This window comes from Odocoileus virginianus, chromosome 6, assembly GCF_023699985.2.
Source record: "Odocoileus virginianus isolate 20LAN1187 ecotype Illinois chromosome 6, Ovbor_1.2, whole genome shotgun sequence".
NCBI classification, from domain to species: domain Eukaryota; kingdom Metazoa; phylum Chordata; class Mammalia; order Artiodactyla; family Cervidae; genus Odocoileus; species Odocoileus virginianus.
Window position 1 is genome coordinate 86,756,656 of NC_069679.1, and position 26,241 is coordinate 86,782,896.

General features: G+C 40.6%; 1 protein-coding gene across 3 annotated transcripts in view; it reads left to right on the forward strand.

The window, feature by feature from the left end:
- Positions 1-26,241, forward strand: part of TTC8 (tetratricopeptide repeat domain 8) — a 54,378-nt gene that overhangs the window by 12,227 nt on the left and 15,910 nt on the right. For 2 of the 3 annotated variants that reach the window (XM_070469765.1, XM_070469767.1), the window contains 8 exons: positions 4,543-4,663; positions 5,951-6,014; positions 6,122-6,281; positions 6,502-6,591; positions 9,037-9,081; positions 13,064-13,149; positions 21,248-21,335; positions 23,961-24,071. In XM_070469765.1, the coding sequence (XP_070325866.1) occupies positions 4,543-4,663; positions 5,951-6,014; positions 6,122-6,281; positions 6,502-6,591; positions 9,037-9,081; positions 13,064-13,149; positions 21,248-21,335; positions 23,961-24,071 (765 nt within the window). The remainder of the gene's footprint in view (positions 1-4,542; positions 4,664-5,950; positions 6,015-6,121; positions 6,282-6,501; positions 6,592-9,036; positions 9,082-13,063; positions 13,150-21,247; positions 21,336-23,960; positions 24,072-26,241) is intronic. The other variant, XM_070469768.1, reaches the window with a different exon arrangement.

Genomic DNA, 26,241 nt, shown 5'->3' on the forward strand with positions numbered 1-26,241 from the left:
CCAAAATAAAATGTTTTCATTAAAATTCCAAGAATTGTTCCTGTTGCCCATAGCAGTTCCTTGAATACAATCTGATGTTTAATCAAGCAGTGATATATATCATTTTCAAGGGCATTTTTTGTTGGGATAGAAGGAAAGTTAGGAATATTAATATTCTCAAATACTGATAAAATTTAAAATTAAATAATGGTGTAAGTAGATTTTATCGCAGATATTTAAATATCAGGAATTCACATGATTATCTCTACTTCTTAAGAGTGAGATTTTAGAAATTGAAACAAATATAAATACTTTTTTGACAAAATGAACTCTAATGGAATAAAATTTTAAAAAATAAATCTTCCTATTTGGCTTCTGAAGCATATATTCATTTGGTGAGGGAATAGTGGATTTACTTTCCTATCCTGATATAAAAAAAGCTGCCCTTCCTTAACATTTGAGACTTTACTAGGAGGATGGAAGTCAAGAAGCCTGATGGATTGGACTCTGAGGTGACAGTGTGGGTATGAAAATGGTTTTACAAAATGCGTGCATTGATAATTGATATCCAGCTGTCTAAGTGATACTATACTAATAAAAACGTGACTTTTAGAAAGCTAGTTTAACTAGGGTTCCCAATCACACGCACGTGCCCTACACCCGAGCCTCCAGGTTCTGCCCCTGCAGAGATGCTGTCGGGCGCCCGGCTCCCGCCGCCGCCGGGCCTTCGGCCGGCCTCTCCCACCTGTCTCCCTCCTCCGGGCGGTAACTGCTGGCGTGTCCACTGGGTGCCGGCCCCTCAGTGCCAGCTGCTGTCCTGCCGTCCTTTTCAAGGGCCTGAGAAGGCGAAGGCACCCCACTCCAGCACTCTTGCCTGGAGAATCCCAGGGACGGGGGAGCCTGGTGGGCTGCGGTCCATGGGGTCGCGAAGAGGCGGACACGACTGAGCGACTTCACTTTCCCTTTTCACTTCCATGCACTGGAGCAGGAAATGGCAACCCACTCCAGTGTTCTTGCCTGGAGAATCCCAGGGACGGGGGAGCCTGGTGGGCGGCCGTCCCTGGGATCGCACAGAGTCAGACACGCCTGAAGCGACTTAGCAGCAGCAGCAGGACTGTAGGATTAAAACTGTTTTTGTGTGTGTGTGTGTTTACTTATTTGTGTGAAAAGCATCACAAACCTACATCACAGTACAGTACTGTATAGCCGGTTGTGTTAGCTGGGCCCCTGGGCTAACTTTGTTGGACGTAGGAACAAGTTGGACCTCTGTGCTCTTGAGACTGAACTCATTCGTGTGTAGGGGACTTCCTGTCCTGAAAGTTTACTAGCTCCTCCTCCTCCGGGGGGGAAGGTCACATCCCTCTCTGGCGCAGACAGGGTCCCGCGTTTGCCCTCGACTTTTCCTCCAGCTTCTTCCCAAGCAGCTTCTCCTCAGCCAAGCGCCGCCCTTAAGTTTCTCCAGATCGGCTCCTAAGCGGGGCTGCCTCCTCCTACTCACGTCACCTGGCAATCGCTCTCCCGTCTTGGCCGCAGGCGGAACTCTTCTTCTTCACCTTTCCCTCCACTGCAAGGCATCCGGTCCCATCACTTCATGGCAAATAGATGGGGAAACAGTGGCTGACTATTTTTTAGGCTCCAAAATCTCTGCAGATGGTGACGGCAGCCATGAAATTAAAAGACACTTGCTCCTTGGAAGAAAAGCTGTGACCAACCTAGACAGCTTATTAAAAAGCAGAGACATTACTTTGGCAACAAAGGTCCATCTAGTCAAAGCTATGGATTTTCCAGTGGTCATGTATGGATGTGAGAGTTGGACTATAAAGGAAGCTGAGCACTAAAGAATTAATGCTTTTGAACTGTGGTGTTGGAGAAGACTCTTGAGAGTCTCTTGGACTGCAAGGAGATCCAACCAGTCCATCCTAAGGGAGATCAGTCCTGAGTATTCATTGGAAGGACTGATGCTGAAGCTGAAACTCCAATACTTTGGCCACCTGATGGGAAGAGATGACTCATTGGAAAAGATCCTGATGCTGGGAAGATTGAGGGCAGGAGGAGAAGGGGACGACAGAGGATGAGATGGTTGGATGGCATCACCTACTTGATGGACCTGAGTTTGAGTAAACTCCGGGAGCTGGTGATGGACAGGGAGGCCTGGCATGCTTCAGTCCATGGGGTTGCAAAGAGTAGGACATGACTGAGTGACTGAACTGAACTGACAAGGCAGTTGGGTGCCTTTCTCTGCCATGTTCCGGATTTTTGTTTTTATTCTTTCCCTGTAACACTGGAATTCTTATGAGCTAGATCCTGGGCTGTGGCTAACCCAGCCCTGCTCTCAGGACCTGGGGTGCAGTGTGTGCCCCTGGGAATGTGAGGAGGAAGCAGTGAGGCCCGTGTCTTGCTTTCCTGTGTGAACAGAAAGTGCCGCAGTGCTTCCCGTCCGCCAGAGGGTGCTGAGCAAAGAATACCCTTTTGAAAACTGAAAGCCTTCTGATACTTGCAGGGCAGCATAAACTGTGAAGACTTAAAGATAAATCAGGATTAGTTACTTTCATCCTCAGAGTTAAGCTATAAGTCCAAGCCGTCGACAACTTCTGTGACCCCTGAGGACGTTGTGTAGATCTGGCAGCTTTCCTGATCTTGTTTGTAAGTGAAAATCTCAGAAGGTTTCTACACTTTGGTGGTTCTCACAGTTAGATGCAGTTCTACCTGAAATTGACTTGTTTTAAAAACAAATCAGTTCTTTGGGCACATATTCTGCCCATTCAATTGTGCTGAATTTGCACATAACATTTGAAATATTTTATTCTAAGTTTTCTGATAAGAATCCAATAGACCTCAGCCAGAAAAGTACAAGCCCCAAATCCAATAATCTAGTCAAATGTAATTTCACTCGAGGACCCTGAATATGTTGTGAAGTCATCCTTCTTTGTTCCCATTGAAACGAAAGCCTGAGGACTTTCTTTTATTCTTTTCTTTAATAGTTTTTTAAACATAGACATTCCAGTTGCTTCAGCCCACAAGAGGAGCTCTGCTTTCTAATTCTGGTGAGCTGTTGTCCTCGTGGCACGTTCGTCACGTGTCACGCGCTGCTTGGCCCTGCCGTTTAATCCAGCAGGTGACGACGTCCGGGGAAGTTAGGACCCACGTTTTAACGTGCGTGTTCCCTCCTCAGAACCTGCCGTGCGATGCTGTGTGACAGGTGCTCCGCCAGGCCACGCTGATGACTGAGCACATCTCGAGAGCTTGATGAGGGCCCCCTGGGCCTCCTGTCGCCTCCGTCTGTCCCCTCTGTGTCCCTGGTCCACCTGCAGCGGCTTCGCAGCCCGGCTCGCAGGGCGATGAGGCCTAGCCACTGTCCTCACTGCTTGCTCATCTCCACTTTAGTCGGTCGGGTACTGCGGCTTCAGAGGTGCCGTCCTCCCACGGCTGCCCCAGGGCACCAAGCCCTCCTGCTCTCTGCTTCCTTTTCTGTTGAAGCAGCTTTAAATGTTTCATCAGTGTTTGGGCCTCCCTGGTGCCTCGGACGGTAAAGAATCTGCTCGCAGTGCAGGAGACCCGGGTTCGATCCCTGGGTCGGGAAGATCCCCTGGAGGAGGGCATGGCAACGACTCCAGTGTTCTTGCCTGGAGAATCCCACGGGCAGAGGAGCCTGGTGGGCTACCGTCCGTGGGGGTCCCAAAGAGCTGGACACGACTGAGTGACTTTCACTTTCACTTTTCTATTGAGGCAGAAAGGTAAACTTTTCTGTTCAAGCAGTTTTAAATGTTTAATAAGGTATTCAGTTGTGCACAGCTTTACGTCTGATTTCTCAAGGTGAAGCAAAGCTGGTAAGATATTTTCTAGACTCCTTAGTTATCTTTTCCATTTTTTTTTCTTCCACTTTTCTAGCAGGGTTTCTACTGACTAGATCATAAAACACCTGAGATTGTGTTGATTAGTTACTAAAAAGTGGCAAAAATTGATCTTAGTTCGAGTCAACAGTTTTGAAATACCTATTGTGTACAAAAACCATAGGTGTTACGGAAAATTCAAAGTGAACAAGGTAAAAAAGCTTGTGTTCTGGGGGATGGGAGGGAATTACAGTGTTTGTCAAATACGGTACATACATAATAATATAAGTATGGAGAGACTGCTTTATGAGAAAGATAAGAGGGAAGTAGGTTTAGAGTTCAACCATCAGGAAAGTTTTCGTGAAGGACTTGGCTCTGAAGGAGGAAGACAGAACACTGTGGTTGTAGCTTGATTCCTTTGTTTTCAAATTACTAGTAAAGTTTTCTATAAAGATCTTCTTTCACTTATAAAAAGATGTGTCAGAAGAGTGCTAGGTCATGACCACACTGTTGTTTGCTAGGTGATTGGTACATAGAGGTTGTTTCTTGGTTAATAATAACCTTGTCTTCTTGCATTAGTTTCTAGACATAGCCCTTTAAATCAGTATTACGCATTGTGTGGTGAATACGCTTGATAAAAATGAGATAATAATAAAGGATGGTTAGCTTCTGCAGGCTCTGTACTACCTCCAGTGCGAGTTAAGACATGCTTCGTCTTATCCATGCTTCTTAGGCGGCCTGGATTTTGAAAGCACGAGCTCTGACTGAAATGGTGTACGTGGATGAAATTGACACAGATCAGGACGGAATCGCAGAAATGATGCTGGATGAGAATGCTATTGCTCAAGTTCCCCGTAAGTATTGATTATTTTCAGTTAAGTAAATGAAATGCCATTAGGAGGCGAAATATGCTATGTACTTTTTTTTTGTAATAAAAATAAGACATTATATACATGAAAGATGTCTATGTGAAAAAATATTACGTCAAGTAAATGGCCTCTATTCTGCCTAAATAGTACAAAAACACAATTCAATTATATTATCTCAAAGTATGAGATTGATGTATAACTATTTTTCAATAGAAATTATATTACAAGTTTTAAAATGTTTCATAAAAATGCATTCAGTCTGATCTGATATAACAAAGATTGTTTATCCAAGAGTCTGTAAACACAGGGAAGCATCCAAACAACAGAAATGTTCTAAAAGGATTTTTAAAAAACTGACTGTTTGAAAGCGTCACTTCCTTGTAGTAACTGAAGATGCTCTGCTGTGATGCATGATGTGAGGTGGTGGAGTGAGTGCTTGGCCTGGCAGAGAATGCCCATCACGACTGTCACAGTGGCCCAGTCCCAGCTTGCAGGCTTGCTGCTGTGAATGGCAGTGGATGATCACCATGACATATGGTGGTCTTGCTCGTAATTTCTTAGTTGCAACAGTGGTCAGTCATTTACATGTGTTTGGAAGGTAATAGCTGTTTTAAAGTGTCTTTTCTCTATCATTTGGTCTTTTGGAGTGAAAATATCTAAATTCTAGATATTGGGGGTAAATGATCTTTTCTTGGGAGAAGAAGTTTGTATGAAAAATAAACTATGAATATGCTGCTGCTAAGTCGCTCAGTCGTGTCCAGCTCCGTGCGACCCCATGGACTGTGGCCTGCTAGGCTTCTCTGTCCACGGGTTTTTCCAGGCAAGAACACTGGAGTGGGTTGCTATTTCCTTCTCCAGGGGATCTTCCCAACCGAAGCTGGGTCTCTTACGTCTTACCTGCATTGGCAGGTGGGATCTTTACCATGAGCACTGCCTGGGAGTATAGAACTCTCATTTTGATGAGTCAGAGCTTTGGAGCCTGTCTTATTTTGAGTGGGAATGCTGGCCGGTTGACCTGTTTACCTAAGTCTCTAAGCCTTGGCTAAATGGGTTAGTACTACCTACCTTATAGAATTAGTGTGAAGATTAAATGTGATAACAAAAGTAGCATTGGTACTCAATAAATACTAACCAAACACATTTTACTAGGTGCAGTTCTTGTTATTAAGGTCTTTTTCATCAGGCCAGCGCACTTGTGAAAATTGCGTTAGTGGACAGTTTTTACAGATTAATAAATAATATATGAATTGAACTTGTCATCTGATCTCCTAGGTCCTGGAACATCTCTGAAACTCCCTGGAACTAATCAGACAGGAGGGCCTAGCCCCACGGTCAGGTATGTTCACTACATTCCTGTTTCATCCCGCTAAATACCGACCAGACTGTATGAGAACCTTCCTTTCTCGATCTTCGTGGGACTTTAACGATTTACGATCCTCACAGGCCGATCACTCAGGCTGGAAGACCCATCACAGGTTGTCTGAGGTCCGGCACGCAGAGCGGAAGACCAGGCACTTTGGAGCAGGCCATCAGGATGCCGAGGACCGCCTACACCGCCCGCCCCATTGCCAGCTCGTCCGGGAGGTTTGTCAGGCTGGGAACGGTAAGTTCTGGTGGCTGCACCGTAGCCTTGGGTGACCAAAGTAATTTATGTAACGTGACATCATTCTCCACTCTTTTTATAGTAGGGAATTATATGGAAGATTTTTGAAGGTGATTTTTTTTTACCTGTGTTGGCTTTATAATTTTATGCATGTTAAATTCAATTTTTTTTTTTCAAGAGAAAGTTTCAGTTTTTCTTGTTCTGTTACTTCTCCCCACAGGCTTCCATGCTTACAAGTCCTGATGGACCTTTTATAAATTTATCTAGACTGAATTTAACAAAATATGCCCAGAAACCTAAATTGGCAAAGGTATGTTCTTAAAGTTATTTTATGTTATGAAGTGATGTTCAAAGTGAAAGTGAAAGTCGCTTCACTCAATCGTGTCTGACTCTTTGCGACCCCATGGACTATACAGTCCGTGGAGTTTTCCACGCCAGAATACTGGAGTGGGTAACCTTTCCCTTCTCCAGGGGATCTTCCCAACCCAGAGTCTGAACCCAGGTCCCCTGCATTGCAGGCGGATTCTTTACCAGCTGAGCTACAAGGGAGGCCCAAGAGTGGGTATAGCCTGTCCCTTCTCCAGTGGATCTTCCTGGCCCAGGAATCGAACCAGGGTCTCCTGCATTGCAGGTGGATTCTTTACCAACTGAGCTATGAGGGACTTAATAATAGCATTGCAGGAAATGGATAAAAATTTGTGAAGAAAAAAGACTTTACCTTGATTGAAATGGAAATGTTTAATTAATAAACTCAATCAGAAATAAAACATATATACTATCATAATAAGAAGTTTGTTTTCTCCTAATAAAGAATAGCAATTCATAACAAAGAAAGCAGATACACAGCACTGTCTTTGGGTAATGACGTTTAGGGGGTCATCTGTGTGTGTGTTTCTTTTTTAGCTTGGACTATTCTCAGAAAAATAATTTTCTATCCTCATAGGATTTAGAACTGTCAAAAAGAAGATAGAAAAATGTTTTCTTTCTAATTAGTAATTAATCTGGTATCTCAATGAAGATTACTTAAGCCAGACAATGGCAAGCCAACTACATTAGTAATTCTAACTATTAAATTCTTTTCTAAATTAAAGGAAAAGAGTGATAGAGAGAGAGAAGGGAGAGGGGGAGGAATAAGAAGGATGTTCATGACCTTTCCAGTAGAAAAAAATTTGAAGGTGAGCATAGAATAATTCAGAGCCAGGAGCAGTTAGCTTCCAGAAACTGGTATAAGCCTAGCTCAGGTTTTTAGCTGTAATCTCTGTGAATTCTGTGCATGAGTGCTGATTTCATTCCTATTATCAGCTCTACTGGTGTTTAACATACTTACTAAATGTTAAACATTTTAGGGACTTTCCTTGTGGCTCAGCCGGTAAAGAATCCGCCTGCAAAGCAGGAGACCTGGGTTTGATCCCTGGGTTGGGAAGATCCCCTGGAGAAGGGAAAGGCAACCCACTCCAGTATTCTGGCCTAGAGAATCCCATGGACTGTATAGTCCATGGAGTCACAAACAGTTGGACACGACTGAGCGACAAACATTCTAGGAAAGGCGAAAAAGAACTCTAGCCATACAGACTTGAAACTTAAGTCAGAAAAAGGAACGCTAGCTGGTAAAAAGGAAATCAGACTGTAACCATGCCAATGATATTTTTCTTCGTTCCTTATTTGATAGTGGTCTAAACAGCTTGATTTAGCAGAGTCATAAAGTTTTACTTATTTCTCTTACCTTTATGAGGAATATCTGATTGCTTATCTTTTCAGGCCATTTATTAGAGGTGACTAATTGGCTACTTGATACCATTGCTGTTTTCTAACCAGGGATTGTAGTCAGTGGAGGCATTTCCCTCAATTAAGTTAGGATGCTTCCAGGACAGACCTGGTTTATGTTATGAAATTCAAACCAAACTAGATTTTGCACTTACTTAATGTGTTGTGGAAATAACACCAAGTTTCTCTGTCTTTGGTCTCCATCTTGCCTTGACTTATCAGGACATGAGCTGTACTCATAACTTTTTAAAAAATAACTGAACAAATGGAGAATTAGGAATAGATTTTTCAAAGAGAGCCTTATCTTGATTTATTTTTTCCTGTTTTTGGTTGCTTCCAAGTCATCTCTGTTAATAACCTTGATATCTTCCAGGGGTAGAAGTGTACACTTTGCAAGTATAAAATAATGGTATTTATGGATAAGTATAGTATCACCAAGAGGTAGTCCGGTAGATGCTTATTTATCCAGATGAATTGGGGGCAATATTAGAATAATGGTTCTCAGCCTTGCTGCACATAGAGACATCTGCATATTAGGAAAAACATCTTACTTTGCAGTTAAACTCCACTTTGTTTCAGAAAGAGCTTCCAGATTTTCCCATGTCTGAGGTGTCATTATTAATATCACAATCACTGTATAATACATGCAGTTTTATGACAGTCCTAAGGTTGGTCTTTTCATTTGTCTCTTTCTGATAAAATAGAATGTGTAATATGGAAAAAACTGTTGAGCTTTCCGGTTCATATTCTTGAACTTTCCAGTTCATATTTTTAAAAACAGGCATCAGTTATAAGTAGCCTTGTTTTAAAATGAGTGATTGTAACAAATGTATGGATATACCCTTTACTTATAAATTCCAGGCACTTTAGAGGACTTTGTTATTTTGGTTCAATCCAGCTGCTGTTGAAATAGCCTTTGGGTTTAGCTATAACAATAGAGGACCTTCGTTAAAATAAAATATAATGTATTTTTTGTATTTTTTTTCCACAGGCTTTGTTTGAGTATATTTTTCATCATGAAAATGATGTTAAGACTGTAAGTTTTAAATTTGTACTATTTTTTTAATGTAATTTTTCTAATTTGGGGGATTTAGATTTGGAAATGTCCTATTAAATTACCTTATTTTTAAAAATTTATTACCTTATAAACAGCTGGAATTATTAAAGATTGGAGAATTACTCATACTTTCAAATCCACTGTTAGTTTTAGTAGGAAAATTTGTATAACTATGGAAGTAGTATGGAGAAGGAAATGGCATCCCACTCCAGTACTCTTGCCTGGAGAATCCCATGGACAGAGGAGCCTGGTGGGCTACAGTCTTCGGGGTCGCAAAGAGTCAGACACGACTGAGTGACTAATACACGCACACACAGAAGTAGTAAGACTTGTGCCTGATCCGTAGAGTCACAGATCTCCATTAAAGGGCAAGGTATGGGTAACTGGGAATGCTGCATGATATGTTTTCATTAAACTTTATTTTTTATACTGATAGCATGGTGGATCCATTTTCTTCTTTGGTTTGTATAGTGATTATAGGTTTACTGACACCTGTATTGGACTTCCCTGGTGGTGTAGTGGTAAGGAATCTGCCCATTAATGCTGTGTTTCTGTCTTGTTTTTGTTTTTCTTTTTTTGTAATGTTCCCATCTCTCCCCTTCAACATTTTGTGATAGAAAATTTCAAACATGTGCAAGTAGACTCTGTAACGAGAGTGTAATGAACCTGCGTCAGTCATCACGCAAATTCAACAGTAATCAATAATCAAGCATCTTGGTAACGTTTTAACAGATAATTTTAAGGTTATATGCATATGACTTCTCCATTTATGGTAATTTTCACAAACAGACAAAATCTCTGCTCTTTTGGAGAGTACGTTCTGGTTGGGCAAGGAATGGAGACAGTTAGCAAATGTAAAAAAATATATAAAATGTCATGGGATAAGCAGTATAAAAATATAGCAGGGAACCAGGGAAGGGAATAGATGATGACATGGAGGATGATGCTATTTTAAATGAGGTAGAAGGCTGTTGCTTCCCTGGGGGCTCAGATGGTAAAGCATCTGCCTGCAATGCAGGAGACCCGGGTTCGATCCCTGGGTTGCCCCCTGGAGAAGGAAATGGCAATCCTCTCCAGTATTCTTGCCTGGAGAATCCCATGGACGGAGGAACCTGGTGGGCTACAGTCCTTCGGGTCGCAAGGAGTTGGACACAACTGAGTGACTTTACTTTCACTTAGAAGACTGTTGGTAAAATTCACTCCAAAAAGACATTTAAGCAGAGGCCTGAAGGAAGGAAGAGGAACCGGATGGTTCTGTGGAGGAAGGGCATGTAAGTCAGAAAGACTGACTACAGAGGCCCTGGGTGTTAGCATTCTTGGATTGTTTGAGGAACGCTGAGGAGGCCAGTGTGGCTGGAGTGAAGTCTGAGAATGGGGAGAGCTATAGGCGATGGGCTCAGGAAGCTGATAGATCAGACGCCGACTAAGGGTCATGGTGATGATATTCTTATTAATAGCTTCATCTTGAAGATGTTCTACATCGTGGCATTCACATAATGTTAGGAATAGGAACTACATTGAAAAAATTTGTTTTATGGAAAACTATTTCTGCTTTTGGGTTCTTAATAACTCTCTCCCTTTGTGGGGCAGTGTTGGCAATATCGACAAAACTGAAGTGGCATGTGGATTTTTGATTCTGGGATCTTTATTTCCATATGCTCTTTACTTTCATAATGCTGATGTTGTCACAGCTCTCACAATAGCGAATGAAAGACTTTTCTTAAACTTTGGTACTTGGGAGCACTGTTTCCAACTATTGCTTAGGAGAGTCCCTGGGACACCTAGCTGGATGTATTCACAAGCGTTTCGTTTTCGAGATCTGTCAAGGCTCCCTGTTCCTAGGGACTTTTATAAACTTATGCCTTTTATTTATAACCTTGTAGGTCTTTATTATTAGCTAGATATTAGATTGATTAGATTATTCAAAGATCCTAAAATAGAAGTATATAGTCATTTATTTTAAAAAGCTGGCAAAGACTTTAAAGAAATATAGCTCTTCTATCACCTCTTTAAAATTAAAAAATGTTAATAGCTTTTAATTGTGCATCTTATTACTATGACAGTTTTGTTTGATTCCTAACCTATTTTCAGCATAAATCAGAAGTAAAGAATAAAATTAATGCTAATCTCAACAGCACATCACCATTCGAGAACAACAAAGATGTGTAAGAAGTGGGTGCCTGTTCTCAGGGAACAGAGGGTCCATTTGAAATCATACTGGTAGTTTTGTGTAGTGTAGCCTCAGTCATCAAATGAAGAGTGATAATTAATATGTAATTTTTACCATTTTTATTCTATATCTGTAATTCATATTAATTTCCTTGATTGCCTTAGACAAATATGTGGGCATGTGAGTCCTATATGTGGGCATATCTGAAAGCAAAATCAGCAGCCTGTAGTCAGCACTAAATCTAATCTTGGAAAATTAGAATATGTAAAAAAACTCAGAATGACATATTTTTATGAAAAATAGAATGTTATATTAAATCTGAAAGTGAATCTGATCTGTTTGCTGTAACAGGTCTAAAAGATTAAGTTAAAATGAATATTATTCAGATGTTTACAATGCACTCCTGAACTGAGCTGATTGAAATATGGTTTTCTGGTATTTCTAGAGATAATGATAATTGAAATAATGCCTCCCCCCCCCCTCATTTTTCACTTCCACTTTTATCTCTGGCTTCTTTTTAATTTCCATAGCTTTCAAGTAGAGATGTTGGTTTTTCAAGTCCATTAGAACCTCAGCATGTGACACCATTCCTTTATAAATAGTTTGCATATTTAGAAGTCTCCCCTGGAGTGAGAGAAGATGGGGAACACAAGGAAAGTTATTAATTTTGCAGCCAAAGCTTCAAGGAACTCTTTCGGCGTTCATTTCAGATAAGAGTTAATATGAAGAAATGAACAATAATATGGGATACATTCTGAGATTATGGGCTCCCCTGGTGGCTCATGGTAAAGTATCTGCCTGCAATGTGGGAAACCTGGGTTCAATCCCTGGGTTGGGATGATCCCCTGGAGAAGGGAACAGCTACCCACTCCAGTATTCTGGCCTGGAGAATTCCATGGACAGAGGAGCCTGGCAGGCTACAGTCCATGGTGTCACATAGAGTCGGATATGACTGAGGGACTTTCATTTCACTTCTGAGATTATAGAACTGAAAATCCAAGAGTTACTTTAACTGAGCTTATTGGATATTATGATGATGTTAACACTGACTAAAGAATAAAAGGTTTTCAACCTTAATAGAAAGGATAGTAAGTATTATATAAAAAATCAGAATTCTTTTTAAACTAATAACCAAATCTTTACATGAGCTTCAGATTCCTGTGAACTTTACAGGAATATAAAGATTGATTTGCTTCCTCTTTGTCCAAATGGTTTCTGCTTTTTGGGTATAGAATCCTAATTCTTAATTAGGTATTTTTGTCTGATCTTGAATAATCACGAGAAGGAACAAACTAGAAGACATTAGAGAGAAAGGCATAAGTACACATAAAATGCGAAAGCAGTTAGCTCTTTTCAGTCCATCGCAAGCAAAATCTGACCTTCAGGATTACTCGACATCTGTCTTTAAAGTGGGTCCTGCCCTTGGGCCTACCTTACACAGTAAAGGCTTGACTGCCACTAAGTTTGGAAGTGTTTTGGTGGGGATAAAAATGTACAGATTTTTTAATACCAGTTTTGTACCTTGTATGTTAAAGCTGTATTCAGATAGACTGTACATCTGCTTCCCTTTGATCAGTGTTTCCTTCTCATCTGCTGTCAGCCCTCTGGTCTGGAACTGATTATTTAGGGAAAATTGGTGGGGCCATCTGGAGACATGAGCAACTCGAGTTTCTGTCTGATTCCTAATGCATGTTTTGATTGATGCTAATTATATGGTTTATTTCATTATTTATTGTTTCTGCTTATTGTCAGAAGAGAAAATCCTAATTGAAAATGAATTGTTTTTCAAAGGCTTTGGATTTGGCTGCCCTTTCCACGGAGCATTCTCAGTACAAGGACTGGTGGTGGAAAGTGCAGCTTGGAAAATGTTACTACAGGTAAAGTTCAGATTTCTTTGTAAAAGGCTGAAGCAGCAACATATTTTGGAGTCTCAAACCCAGTAACCTTTTCTGGGGGATGGATTTCCTCATGAAGAAGTGAGCAAGGTGTCTCTGGCTTCCTTGAGAGAGCATTTGCTTAGCAATCACGTGATGGCTTCCAGCGAGTGGTAAAGAATCCACCTGCCAGTACAGGAGACTCAAGAGACACGTGTTTGATCCCTGGGTTGGGAAGATGCCCTGGAGTAGGAAATGGCAACTCATTCCAGTATTCTTGCCTGGAAAATTCCACAGACAGGGGAGGCTTGTGTGCTGCAGTCCATGGGGCCACAGAGAGTTGGGCATGGCTGAGTGACTGACCACGCACATACGTGATGGCACTAAGAACTGACAGGCTTAGAAGAGTGACATTTTAGACATGGGAAGGGGGCGCTTTGAGACCCTCACGCCCTTTTCAGATGAAGAAGCTGAGGCCAGGGAAACGGATTTGTATCAGGAACCAGTGAGTAACAGACCTGGGATTAGAATCGAGTCTTGGTTCTCTACTCCTCTGGACTCTCACATTTTTATTTCTTCTTCCACCTCACGTCTGTAAAGCGCTTTACAGTTGAGAGAGGACTGGTCCACACATCACCTTGTCTCACTCACATCTTACGGCATTTTGGAGGTAGCTGCTGTTAGTAGCCCTTTGTCCAGATGAGAAGACGTGAGCCTCAGAAGGATAAAGTGATTTTCCCAGCTTCACGCAGCCTGTCAGCAGCAGAACTAGAATTTGAGCTCAGCTTTCTGATGCCAGTTCTTTTACTGTTTGCACAGTCTCATGGTGTTTCTCTAGGATCTGAACATTCTCACACTAGTTCACTTAACCTTTAAACACATTTTTAAGCCAATTGAGAAATCAAAAGTTATAATGAATATTATGAATATTATACAGCAACTGGTAAATAGGATCTGAAATCATTGCTTAATACCAAAATACACTTGGAGCATTTGAAAAATCAAATGAATAGTTATATTTTACAAAGATAAACATATTATTCAAAAACAAGGTAGACTAGTCACTGTGAGCATCATTCTATAGTTACTAACTTTAGTTATTAAACACTGAGAAAAAGGAAATATATAAATAGAATAAAAAGGATGCTTATTTTTCTAGTTGAAATTAAGACTGTTTTCCATTTAGATATTTCACATAGAACTCTAAAGTATTTTTCCCTACTGTTAGATTGAGGAAGCATTTTCTGCTAAAAGGTAATTTTGGATCATTATAACATTAAGCTTTTATGAATATAATTTCTGAAGACAAGCTTGAAATCTTGAGCTTCTAAGCAAAACTCTCAGAAATCTATAATAATGAAAGAAAAGCATAACTTGATTCCTTCTTTCCTCCATGTAAGACGGTATTTAAATGAGTGTACTTTGTCATATTAATTATTATTCTCTGTTCCCTTGAACACTTCTCATCTTTCTGTATTGAGTACTCATTCATTTGTTCATTCACTCACAGTAAAATGTTTAATGAGAAGCTCCTTTAAACGGTTTACCACTGGATGGAGGAGAGAGAACAGGAATCAGTTGCAGACGTGGTTCGCGTTCTGATAGGAGCAAGGGCAGGGCGCAGGGGGAGCCCAGAAGGGCCCTGCTATCAGTGAGGAGGTCAGGGGTGGGTACCAGAGGGCGCACCTGGGCGACTTCCCTCTCTGCCCCGACCCGTAGTCCTCCTGGTTCTTCCTGGGCCGTGGCTTTTACAGTTGCTCCCTTACTAGCCAGTCCCACTGCAGGGCCCTGATCCTGGCTTTTAGTGTCATTTGTTTGAATTGCTACATTAGTTTCTTATCTAGGTTTTCTTCCTCCATTTTCTTGTCCACTCAAGGCTTCCTAGGTACTGTCAGTGACTGTTGCAAATATTCTTTGATTGATCTCCATTACCTCTGAAATGAAATCTGTATTTTATGTGTGGCATCCCTGAGTTTGTCCAAGTCTATAACTTTGCCCATGTTTCTCACTTCTCCCCTTCTGTCTTGTGTCTTCCTTTTTGGTTAAACCTAACAACTCAGCATGTTGTTGGGGTAACATGCTATGGACGTTCCTTCCTGTGGGCTTGTGCCGAGAGTTTGCGTCCATCAGAGATGTCCCCTCACCCCCACCCCGCCCCACCCTGCCTCGCTGTCGAAATCTTGCCCACTCCTTCCATTCCTTCCTCGCTGAAACTTACTTTGTTCCTCCTTTGTGCTCTCAAAGTACTTTTTTTTTCTCATTGGCCATAATACAATTAGATTTATTTTAAAACATGTTTTGTTTCAATCTTAATTGGTGCCTCCAGTACACGGTTGTTATCTTCATTTTTGCAACTCCTTAACATCATTAAATGTGCATGCAGTTGGTCCTTGACAATGTTTATTGAATTAAATTGGAGAGAAAAACTTGGCAGTTGGTGGAGATTAGCTCTGGACTCTGACTGTTTGATATTGTCCATTGTTTATGAACTTGACTGATGTTTTCATTATTCCTAGACGTTCTCTATACATGGCGTCCACTCCATTTCCTTTGTACAAGAACCAATGTGGTGAATTCCTTTTTGATAGAATTAGAGGAAATGATCTCGTAAGGGTATAGTAGTAAAACACTGTGATTCATCCTTCTTTCTTTTCTTTGGTTTCCAGGTACTTCAGTAGCTCTGGTTGCTTGTTTGTTTTCTGATTTCTTTATTCTTCATTGTTTTTTCTAAAATCTAGTTCTGTTTTCATATTCTTTTTTTATATGTATCTTTTTATTGTAATCCCTGTAAAATTAATTTTTGCAAGAGACAACTTATTAGTTAAAAATATGCAAACTAAGTAGGTGTTCATGGAATTCAGTGATTCAGCTTCAGCCATGTGTTTAAGACTTAAATGTTCAGTTGAAACTCTGTGTATAAATATGCTGTTCTTCAGAACTTCAGAGTTCTCTGATAACGTTTTATGAACACTCCTTGTGAAAGTTGCAGAGCTTTTGAAGCAGTAGGGGCTTCCACCACATCATACATCTGCTAACTTTAGGCCAGATTTTTGGATCACTTTAACCTCTTTGTCCCACACTGTCCAACGTCTCTTTGGGTATAGTTATATCAGTGCTTGAGGTTTAGATTAGGAAAAAAGAACACAGCTATTCTTTTAAGCCTTTAAATGAAAGTAACATAATGGACCATATTGTATACTGTTTTGTCTTTATTTCATAAATAAAAGCATTATCATAAAGTGCCTAAGTAGCTCTCAGATGCCTGGGATGAGTAGTTATGAGAAAGCCCAACAGATCTATTAACGACAGGCTGAAGTGTGCTTTAGTGATTGATTTCATGGTAATATAATGTCCCCTGGGCAGAAGTGGGTGTTGACATCAGGACAGTTGTATTTAAGCAAGGAACAAAGCTCAGATTCATAGACTAGGACAATCAGTATCAGATACAAGGAAAGGGGAAAGAAAATGTTGTGGAATAATAAAATGGTATAGCTATATTACTCAAGTAGCAGTTAACTATTTACCTCAAAATTGTTTAGAGTTTAAAAATGGGCTTATGCAGAGTCAAAAAAGTAACTTGAGACAGGTGAAAATTGGAATTATAACACATCAAAACTTGAGGAATGCATCAAAAACTGCACCTTAAGAGAGAAGTTCTGAGCAGTAAATGCCTACTCAAGAAAATTCTCAAATAAACAACCTAACTTTACACCTCAAGTAACTAGAAAAAGAAGAACAAATGAAGCTCAAAGTTAGTAGAAGGAAGGAAATAACAAAGATCAGGATAGAAATAAATGAAATAGGAGCATGAAAAGGATCATAACTATGAGTAAGTGGGATTTATTCCAGGTATGTAAGGATGGTTCAGTATATGCAAATCATTGTAATATATCACATTAACAAAATGAAGTATAAAAATCATATGAGTATCTCAATAGATGCAGAGAGAGCATTTGACGAAGTCCAACATCGCTTTATGATAAAAACTTCTAACAAAGTGGGTATAGAAGGAATGTACCTCAACATAGTAAAGGCCATGAATGACAAGCCTGCAGCTGAACTCACACTCACTGCTGTTGAAAGCTTTTTCTCTATAAATGAAGGGTAAGATAAGGATGCCTACTGGCAATGTTTTTACTCAACATACTATTGGAAGTCCTAGCCAGAGAATTTAGGCAAGAAGAAGAAATAAAAGGCATTCACATCAGAAAAGAAGAAGTAGAACTGTCTCTGTTTATAGCAGGTGTGATACTATATATAGAATATCCTAAAGACTCCACCAGAAAACTGTTGGAAATAATAAGTGAATTCAGTAAACTTGCAGGACTCAAAATCTGTTGCTTTCTATACATTAATAACAAAGAAATTAAGAAAACAGGCCCATTTACAATTCCATCAAAAAATAAAACACCTAGGAATAAATTTAACCAAAGAGATGAAAATACCTGTACACCAAAAACTGTAAGATATTAATGAAAGAAACTGATGAAGGCACAAGTAAATTGAAAGATATTTCACATTCTTGGATTAGAAGAATTATTATTATTAAAATGTCCATAGTGCATGAAGCAATCTACAGATTCAGTGCAATCACTATCAAAATTATAGTGGCATTTTCCACAGAAGTAGAGCAAGCAGTTCTAAAACTTGTACGGAACCACAGCAGACCCTGAAGAGCCAAAACAATCTTGAGAAAGAAAAACAAAGCTGGAGGCATTATATTCCCAGATTTCAAACCAAATTACCAGAGCTATAGGGACCAAAGCATCACTACGAACAAAGTTAGTGGAGATGATAGAATTCCAGTTGAGCTATTTCAGATCCTAAAAGATGATGCTGTGAAAGTGCTGCACTCAGTATGCCAGCAAATTTGGAAAACTCAGCAGTGGCCACAGGACTGGAAAAGGTCAGTTTTCATTCCAATCCCAAAGAAGTGCTGTAAGTGTTGGTTGCTCAGTCCCGACTCTTTGCCACCCCATGGACTGCAGCCCACCAGGCTCCTCTGTCCACAAGATTTTCCAGGCGAGGATACTGGAGTGGGTTGCCATTTCCTTCTCCAGTCTCAAAGAAAGGCAATGCCAAAGAATGTTCAAACTACTGCAAAATTGCACTCATCTCACACGCTAGCAAAGTAATGCTCAGAATTCTCCAAGACAGACTTCAACAGTACATGAACCGTGAACTTCCAGATGTTCAAGTTGGATTTAGAAAAGGCAGAGGAACCAGAGATCAAATTGCCAACATCTGTTGGATCATTGAAAAAGCAAGAAAGTTCCAGGAAAACATCTATTTCTGCCTTATTGACTGTGCCAAAGCCTTTGACTGGGTGGATCACAATAAACTGTGGAAAATTCTTCAAGAGATGGGAATACCAGACCACCTGACCTGCCTCTTGAGAAACCTGTATGCAGGTCAGGAAGCAACAGTTAGAACTGGACGTGGAACAACAGACTAGTTGGTTCCAAATAGGAAAAGGAGTCCGTCAAGGCTGTATATTGTCACCCTGCTTATTTAACTTATATGCAGAGTATATCATGAGAAATGCTGGGCTGGATGAAGCACAAACTGGAATCAAGATTGCCGGGAGAAATACCAATAACCTCAGATATGCAGGTGACAGCACCCTTATGGAAGAAAGTGAAGAAGAACTAAAGAGCCTCTTGATGAAAGTGAAAGAGGAGAGTGAAAAAGTTGCCTTAAAGCTCAGCATTCAGAAAACTAAGATCATGGCATCCAGTCCCATCACTTCATGGGAACTAGATGGGGAAACAGTGGAAACAGTGGCTGACTTTATTTTTCTGGGCTCCAAAATCACTGCAGATGGTGATTGCAGCCATGAAATTAAAAGACACTTACTCCTTGGAAGGAAAGTTGTGACCAACCTAGACAGCATATTAAGAAGCAGAGACATTACTTTGCCAACAAAGGTCCATCTGGTCATGGCTATGGTTTATCCAGTGGTCATGTATGGATGTGAGAGTTGGACTGTAAAGAAAGCTGAGCAGTGAAGAATTGATGCTTTTGAACTGTGGTGGAGAAGACTCTTGAGAGTCCCTTGGACTGCAAGGAGATCCAGCCAGTTCATCCTAAAGGAGATCAGTCCTGGGTGTTCATTGGAAGGACTGATGCTGAAGCTGAAACTCCAGTACTTTGGCCACCTGATACGAAGAGCCAGCTCATTGGAAAAGACCCTGATGCTAGGAAAGCTTGAAGGCAGGAGGAGAAGGGGACGACAGAGGATGAGATGGTTGGATGGCATCACCTACTCGATGAACATGAGTTTGGGTAAACTCCGGGAGTTGGTGATGGACAGGGCGGCCTGGCGTGCTGTGGTCCTTGGGGTCGCAAAGAGTCGGACACGACTGAGTGACTGAACTGAACTGAAAAGTTATATGAGGAATCTAAAAAAAAAAAAATTAGCAAGTTCATAGATAGAACAGATTGCTAGTTGCCTGAGGCTGAGAGTAGAGGAGGGCAGATTGTTATAGGGAGTCACAAGGCACAAATATCAGTTATAAAGTAAGTTGTGAGCATGTCACAGACATCATGGCAGCTATAGTTAATAATGCTGTATTGCGTGTTTGAAATTTTCTAGCAAAGTGAAACTTATAAGTTCTTATCACGAAAAAAATTCTGTAACTGTGTATGGTGATGGATGTTAATTAGACTTATTGTGGTGAACATCTTGCAAGGTATACAAATATCAGATTACTATGTTATATGCCTGAAATTAAATACTGTTGTATGGCAATTATATTGAGTTGGCCAAAAAGTTCCTTCTGTTTTTTAAATTAAAAATAAAAGACACATTTTTCATTTTCACCAAGAACTTTATTGAACAGTGTATTCACCATTCTGTTCCACTACCTTCTGCCAGTTTTTAGGCAACTTCATAATTCCATCTTCCTAAAACTTTATTTTTTTTTTGAGCAAAGAACTGTTTCAGGTGTCTTTGACATTCTCCCAGGGAATTGAAATTTTTTTCAATTTTTTGTAAAACCTGAAATAAATGAAAATCCAAAGGTGGAATGTCTGGTGAATATGGTGGAGGAATCAGAACTACTCAGCCACGCTGTAACAATTTTTGCCTGGTCATCAAACAAAGAAGTGCATCAGAAATCCAGTCAAGAAGATTTCTTTCTGCTCAACTTATGTGAACCCAAACATCAAAATGATTAACATACCACACTGATATAACTGATTTTCAGCACTTGGTTTAGATAGTTTGAGCATGTCAGCTATCTCCTGCATGGTATAACATAGACTGTTCTCAATGGATGTATCAATTTGATCGCTGTCAACTTCAACAGGTCTACGTGACCAGGGAGCACCGTCCAGTGAGAAATCTCCAGGATGAAACTTAACAAACCAGCTTTGACTCATTTGATCAGTCACAGCACCTCCATACGCTGCTGTTTTTTTTTTTTTTTGCATTTCAGTTGCATTTTTTAATCTTTCTTGAAATAATAAAGCATAATATTCTGAAAATGTTGGTTTTTTCTTCTATTTTCAGTATTAAAATGACTACACAAAAATTCACCAGTTTTGATTTTTTTTTTTTAAACTCACACTGACATGATGGCTGCCAACAATACAACCTAACACAAGTGTTTTGAATGAAGTTAAAGACAATTAAGCACTACTAGAGCCATCTTACGAAAAAGACTGAATGAACCTTTTGGCCAACCCAGTACCTCAGTTTTTAAAAATGGGCTTTTATCTCAAAGTAGAAGATGTTTTCAGAGAAATGTCATCTTCAGTTCTTCCAATAAAATGGAGGCTCTGAGCATTTCTTGAGGTCACATGACGTGTCAGCTGACACAAGCAATTTGGGTGGTGACTCACTGGCATCCTGCTGTGATTAGGCTTCAGATAGACTCTCCAGCCCATTTAAGCGTTCAGACAGTGAATATGGGAATGCCGGCATCTCTTTTTCTAACCTGTATAAACATGCGTGTGTGCATGTAACACTGCCTTCTTGGTACATGCTTACTCTTAACAGATGTAATTTGTCTCTAATTCGTATCCTCAGGGTATGAATGGATGCTGGTCATATTTGTTTTAAATTGAATGTCTAATTTTTTAAAATGGTTCTTCTTAGGTTAAGATTGTATCGTGAAGCAGAGAAACAGTTTAAATCAGCCCTGAAGCAGCAGGAAATGGTAGACACATTTCTCTACCTGGCAAAAGTAAGTACTCTGAAATTGAGTGGAATTTGTCTTCTCTGGATAAATGTTTAACTTCTGACTAGCGCATGGGGAGAGTTGCCAGTTTCTTTAAGAACAGTTGACAAGTTAATGTGTTCAGACTTAACTTTTTTTTTTTAATGGTAAGGGGAAAGGTGAGCGCATACGGAGGATAACCATCTCAGGAAAAATCAGCTGCCATGAAAAGTAAGACAGCCCCTTTGAAGTATTGCCCATTAGATCAGAAGAACATGCTACAGGCTTATTATCCCCAGGGGTCACAAGCCCCGGAGAGGTGTTTTTCTACAACACATTTATTTCCCGTGTCAGCAGACTATAGAGAACAGGATTGTTTTTATGTAGGTTTTTATGTTTTCACTTTTTGGCTCTGCCATTATAACAAAAACAGTATTTCCCCTTTATTGAGCACCTACTCGGTGTAAGGTATTTTATCAAGTCTGTTTCACATGTAATTTAATTAAACTTTCTTAGCAACACCGCAGAGTGGATTTCCTTTGTACTAAGGAAGAGGATACTTAGGAGGATGCGTGAAGACTTGCAGTCTCACTTGCCTTTTGAGAGCCAGCGTTCAAACCCAGGGGGCTCCGCAGCGAGGAGTCTGCCTGTCACTGCCGGAGACTCAGGAGACTCAATCCCTGAGTCGGGAAGGTCCCCTCCAGGTGGAAATGGCAACCCACTCCAGCATTCTTGCAGCATTCTTGCAGCAAAGTCCCATGGACGAGGAGCCCGGCGGACTACAGTCCCTGGAGTCAGAGAAGAGTCCGCCACAACTGAGCGACTGAACCCCAGCAGTTCACACCCGGGACTTTCTGACTCCAGAGCGCCTGAGCGCCCCCACCGCCACAGCGGAGGTGGGGGGCCACCTGCAATTCCCACTGCTGGAATCGGTGACTCCCGTACCCTCACCAAGGCTACTCTCAAAGAAGCGTTGGATGAGGTGGTGCTTAGGACGTCACCTTGTACTAATGTATCTTTAAGAATTTCTTAAATTTAAAAAGGGTTGTCAAGGTGGTTAAAGAGAAGATGAGACAGAGAAGGAAATGCGTCTGCCGCTGCTGCTGCTAAGTCGCTTCAGTCGTGTCCGACTCTGTGCGACCCCATAGACGGCAGCCCACCAGGCTCCCCCGTCCCTGGGAGTCTCCAGGCAAGAACACTGGAGTGGGTTGCCATTGCCTTCTCCAAAAGGAAGTGCTACTACTTTCTAAATAGGTATTAATGTTAGCATACTAACAATCAAATGAAAGTTCTGCCATATACACTTACTGTGCTGACTTAGTATGTTTATAGTGGTTTTTTAAAAAATGTCTGAAACTCTAAGTGTCTTTATACATTATATGTTAAATTCTAAAAAGGTTTCTAAACATCACAGTAAAGTTTTCTGACAGCTTGAAATTATAATTCAGGTTACAGTATATGACTATTATCTTCTTAATTGATAATCACTTGCCATGTGGTTAAAAATGTACTTTTTAACTATTGTTAAATACATTGTTTGATTATTTTTTCATCAGTTGATTTGCTTAACTCTTTTGTTGCCTATGTGACTATATAGGGTTACAATTTACTTGTTTTTTTAATATGTGAAGGAATTATTGCTAAGTAATAGAGACCAAGCAGATTTTAGGAACAACGTTATTTCTTATGATTTAAGCTTGTTAATTTAAGAATTATTAAATATTTTATATTCATATATGGAATTATATTATTTATTATATTTAAAAAGCAATTCAGAAGCATGTAAGGTAAAAATTGAAAAGTTTTTATCCATGCCCTTTCCTCTAGTCTCATTCTTTATCAATAAACTCTCTAGGCAGTTTTGTGTGTCTCCATTTGGGCTTCTTCAAAGCACAGTCTAAACGTTTAGGAGGAAACAGAGGATCCAAGATCATGAAGAAAAAAAAAAGTCATAATCTTATGTTTATATACGTAAAGCTATAATTCTCATTTTAGAAACTCCTAGTAAGTTATGGTTTATCTACGCTGAATTTTCTAATTTCTAATTCAGTGGTGGGAACTGTTAAATGGGAGTATCGAGTGCTAACCCTCCCAACTCCCTGACCCTCTGCCCTACACATGTGTTTCCCGTCTACTTCTCAGGGTTCTTCTCCCAAACCACCCTCTGCAGAGCCTTCCCCGGCTGCTCCTTCTCAGACTTTCCCACGGGGCATGCCCTCTTTCTCCAGCGTCTTCACAGTCAGCCTCACAATTAGTCCTTCATGCCCGCCTGTAGACACACTTAGGTCTGTTCCATCCTCAAAAAGATTAATTTAAAAATTAATTTATCTTAATTGGAGGATAATTGCTTTACAGCATGTGATAGTTTTTGCCATACATCAGCATCCTTTTCTAGTTACTGTCTAGTCTGTGTGATGTAGTAAGCCCACGATAAGTGTTTGCTGAAGGAATAAATGAGTGAATGTGTCACATACAGCATGAGGAGATAAAACTATAACATCATTATTGGAAATTGATCCTACACATTTCTGAAAAATGTTTACTATAGTATCTAGGAGATAATTTGTTACTAATCTATAATTTTAAATTTGTCATAATGAATATTGTTATTTTAAGAAGCAGTACTTCTGTTGAAGTGTATCTTGGTTTTAGGTTTACATCTCATTGGATCAACCCGTGACTGCTATAAATCTTTTCAAACAAGGCTTAAACAAGTTTCCAGGAGAGGTAACCTTACTTTATGGAATTGCCAGGATCTATGAGGTAAGGTTCCTATCTTTCAAAAAGTTGATACAAAATTGAGGTTATGTGCTACTTAAGTAAGTTCGTAGTCCCTTGGGGTCTTATAAAGTGTAACAGGTTGTATAATTATGATTGTTGGCCAGTGATTTACCAACAGAGTAAGAGATTTTAGTATATGCATTAAACAAACCTAAGTTTTTAAGATGAAGTATTTCAGACATACAGAAGGGTGTAGAGCGTGGCGTGAGAGAGGAGTTTAAATTAGTTCTTCCCTGTGTATAGTTGGTTGTCCCAGCACTAACTGAACCCTCTCTCTGGTCTGTAATGTCAAGCATCAGGTTTTTTCCTATGTATATGGTAGATACATTCTGGGGTTTTCTCTTCTGTTCTATTGGTCTGCTTGTCTATCCTTGTACCAATATTGTATCATGTTAACTCCTGTAGCTTTATTATATGTACTCTTTGGTAGGGCGCTTTGTTCCTCTTCATTAGGAATGTCTTGGCTATTTTGGGCTTTTGCTTATTCTAATAAATTTTAGAGCCATTTTTGTCAAATTTCATGAAAAACCCCCTTGAGTTGTTCTCCCTGCTGCCTAATTAAGATAGCTTCATAATAATTCTTGATATCAGGTTGGGAAAATTCTACCACGTGTTCTTCACAATTGGTTATTCTTGGCCCTTTGCTCTTCCATAGTAAAAACCCCTGTCAGCCTATGGATTGGAATGGCATTGAATATAAGAATGAGGGGGGTGCCTTTCTTCCCACTGGGGTTCATGATATAACTGTCCGTTTACTTAGGTCTTTTTCTTTTTTGTCCTTAATGAATATTTTGTAGCTATCTTCATAAATGTTTTGTTGAGAGTCCCCAAAACCACTGTGAGGTTCAGTGATTTATTAGGTCTCAGGACTCGGCACACAGTTGTGCTCATAGCCACTGTTTTTTGTATCAAAAGGGTACAAGGCAAAATCAGTAAAGGGAAAAGGCATGTGGGGCAAAGTTCAGAGGAAACCAGACACTGGCTTTCAAGAGTTCCCCTCCACTGACTCCCAACCCCTGGTGGAGTCATAGAGGACACATTTGATTCTTCCTGCAAGTTGTGGCAACATGTATGAAGCACTGTCTGCCAGGGAAGTTCATTAGAGACCTGGTGTCCATCGCATAAAGAAGGCTGAGCCCTGAAGAACTGATGCTTTCAAGCTGTGGTGCTGGAGAAGACTTGAGAGTCCCTTGGACAGCAAGGAGATCAAACCAATCAATCTTAAAGGAAATCAGCCCTGAATATTCACTGAAAGGGCTGATGCTGAAGCTCCACCTGATGTGAAGACCCGACTCATTGGAAAAGACCCCAATGCTGGGAAAGATTGAAGGCAGGAGGAGAAGGGGATGACAGAGGATGATATGGTTGGATGGCATCACAGCCTCAATGGACATGAGTTTGAGCAAACTCCGGGAGACAGTGAAGAACAGGGAAGCCTAGAGTGCTGCAGTTCTTGGGGTTTCAAAGAGTTGGACATGACTTAGCGATAGAACAACAACAATCTGTTACAGAACAACAACAATCTGTTACCGGGGCTGTCCATAGAGGCACCATCTGCCTGTCAGGTACCAGGACCCCAGACTCCCAGAAGGAAGCAAGCATTCATACACCACATGCCCTGCACTTTGCACAGTTCAGGTGTAGTGAGCCACACTCTCGTTTGGGGAAAGTTTTATATCAGTATAGGACACTAGCTGGGCTTCCCAGAGGCTCCAGCGGTAAAGAATCCGTGTGCCAATGCCGGAGATGTAAGAGACGTGGGTTCGATCCCTGGGTCGGGAAGATCCCGCGGAGGAGGGCATGACGACCCAGTCCAGCGTTCTTGCCTGGAGGACCCCATGGACTGAGGAGCCTGGTGGGCTGTAGTCCGTAGGGTCACAAAGAGTCAGACACGATTGAAGCGACTTAGCACACACGCACGCACACACACGGGGCCCTAGCCAAGTTCTAAGTTACTCACCAAGGGCCAGCTCTCAAGCAGGCCTTTCTAAGAGTAGCGGTCCCAGGCCTACTGTGTTAACTCTTTTCTGCACAGATGTGTTTGTAATAAAATTGTGAATGAACTGCTTTTTTTTCTCTTGTGTTTTCTATGGTCATTTCTGGTGAATGGAAATGTATTAATTTAAGTTGATTTGATACTAAAACTTGGCTA